Below are 2,548 nucleotides of genomic sequence, written 5' to 3' on the forward strand. Positions count from 1 at the left end.
AAACAAAAAAGAATTAAAATGAAAACACAAAATTAAATGAAAAAGAAATCATAAAACAAAAAAAAAACCAAACCTTATAGTACCGGTTGGTATTACCAACCGGTACTAAAGGGCTCCAGCCCCCCGGAGCTGGTTCGTGCCACGTGGTTGCCCTTTACCACCGGTTCGTGCTGAACCGGTACTAAAGGAGGGGGGGGGGGCTTTCGTGCCCACACTTTAGTGCCGGTTATGGAACCGGCACTAAAGGGCTTTACGAACCAGTGCTATTGCCCGGTTCTGCACTAGTGTAGTTTGGATGATGTACACGAATTGTTTATGTTTTTCTTCTAGAAGTTCTGCCCTTGTTTGTAGCGATGTGAATTGTTTATGAGTGAATTTCTTTCGTTTTAGTTTGTCCTTGATCGAGCTTGCATGCACATTAGTCAAAACTCATAACATCATCTTTACGTTGACGTTTGGAAGAAAAACTCTTTTGGACATACACAAACAACTAACAATGAAATCACCTTGGAAAGTCAAATTACATACACTGACAACTAACAGTATGATCTGCGATCGACGGACACACAAAATATATAGCTATGCTTTGAATGACTTTGGAATGATTGACTACTGGTGGTTGAGGACAAAGCACTTCTCCCTGATCTCCCCCTCTTCACCGGTGAGAACCTCCACCTTGCCCATCTTGACCATGGCGGCAGCGAACTTGGCCTGCCATGCCTTCTCCACGGCGGCGTGGAACGCGACGATACCGGCGGTCCGGGGGCTGGTGAGTAGTGTCTTGTCGGAGGTGAGTAGCACCTTGCGCGCTAGTACGTTCTTGAAGTACTGGTTGTCAAACTCCCCCAGCGTGACCGGGTCCAGCGGCACCACTGTGGGGTCGTTAGGGTTGTCCGTTGACGGAGGGCACTGATGCTTCAGCTCCGCCGCGTAGGACCTGTCGATGGACGGGTCGGTCCGACCGACCTCACCTGAGAAGTTGTAAATGCGCTGTGTGAAGGAGGAGCAGTGGGATCGACCGATGGTGTGTGCACCGGAGAGCGTGACCATGTCGTCAGCGGAGAGCCCCTTGCGCTTGAAGCTGGCCACGAGCTCCGCGACCTCGTCAGTCGGGAATGGCACGTTGTTGTTGAGCACCTCGTCGGCGATAGACACGCGGCCGTCACGGCGACCAGAGGGCACGCGGTAGTTGATGCCGCCGGCAAGGTAGGCCCCGTCGCGCGCCGCGAAGGCGAGCACGTCAGCGCAGGAAACGGTGCGCGGGCAGCTCGCCTCTAGGGCTGCCTTGGCCTCGTCGATGACCTCGAAGCCACGCATGCTTGGGTTGTTGGCCTGCGAATCCTTCTCCGCCAAGTTCCCGGGCGTCGAGTTGATCAGCAGCGAGCCATCGCAGCCCTACACGTGTCAACCAACATAAAAATCAATGGTCAGATCAGGTACATGCATGTTCACGTGGCACTGATAAGGTTGCATGAACCGTGAATGGAGTAGGGGTGCATGGGTGCATGATGGTCATTGCTTACCCTGACGAAGCAATCATGGAAATGCATACGGATGATGCCCGCGGCGAGCCCTGGGTTGCGGGCGAAGGCGCGGCGGACGGCGTCGCGCACGATGTACTCGGCCTGTGGGCACGTGTGCTCGTAGAACCCAACCTTCAGAAACTTGGACGGCGGAGGCGACGCATCTGCCACCGCCGAGAAGCCGGCCACGGCGACCAGCACCGCCGCAGCCCACGCAAGCACTAAACTGGGGAACCTCATGGCTGGAAGCTTATTTTGATCTGTTTCGTGGTCTGCAGGTTGCTCTAGCTCTCCAAATTTCGTGGTCTGGAAGCTAGAGATTGCTGTTGTGATGCGTTGATGGCTGGGTGAACTAATGTTTATATAGCATTCACCTCGTAGCAGTTAGGAAAAAAGTGGCTCCGGGCGTTATATATACCCGACTACGGAGTCAAATTGAAGACCAGATCGTCGTTAAGGGTGGCTTACATCCATCCCTCAAAAAAAAAAAAAAGGTGGCTTACATCCACCTAACAGCAGCTAAGTAAACCCCCTTACTCGTCAAGGAACTGAGTAACAAATCTTTGTGATTATGGGGATCGACTATTTATTGATAATAAGTCGCCTGCTTTCTTTGGGTAAGTTGAATTTTTGGATCGTTGGACTATGATCCAACGCCTCCTCTTGAAACCGTTCGTCCTCCACTGTTCGGCTCTGCTCTCAGCGCCGTTCGAGACTTGGGCCAGGGCGCTGCCTCCGCTGGAGACGACTTCGGCTCATTCTTGGCTGGGCCTTCAGAGCTTTGTATCGCCTCATATTTTCTTCTCCCCCGAAATCTATCGATTTAGCCTGATTGCAAATTCAGTGAACTTACAAATAGCTCTTACGATGCTGCATGCATCACACACATACTAACGGAAGTTTCTCTGTACGTCACGACAAGCTCCACATATCTCAAGTAGAACACATGTTTCACAAATCTTTCAATAACTTGATAATTTGATATGACTATTGCGCCTTATCTAGAACTGTAGTACAAGAAGTGT

The 2,548-nt window shown here is 51.3% G+C and overlaps 1 protein-coding gene across 1 annotated transcript; it reads right to left on the reverse strand.

Annotated features, from left to right (window-relative positions):
* Positions 1-490: 490 nt before the first annotated feature.
* LOC119348655 (peroxidase 5-like) lies at positions 491-1,836 on the reverse strand. Its single transcript, XM_037616625.1, has 2 exons — positions 1,524-1,836; positions 491-1,395 (listed from the first exon to the last, which is right to left on the reverse strand). Exons 1-2 carry the CDS (start codon positions 1,761-1,763, stop codon positions 610-612), a joined length of 1,026 nt encoding a protein of 341 aa, XP_037472522.1. The 5' UTR covers positions 1,764-1,836; the 3' UTR covers positions 491-609.
* Between the last annotated feature and the right edge of the window lie 712 nt (positions 1,837-2,548).

This window comes from Triticum dicoccoides, unplaced genomic scaffold (genome assembly GCF_002162155.2).
Source record: "Triticum dicoccoides isolate Atlit2015 ecotype Zavitan unplaced genomic scaffold, WEW_v2.0 scaffold99776, whole genome shotgun sequence".
NCBI lineage: Eukaryota > Viridiplantae > Streptophyta > Magnoliopsida > Poales > Poaceae > Triticum > Triticum dicoccoides.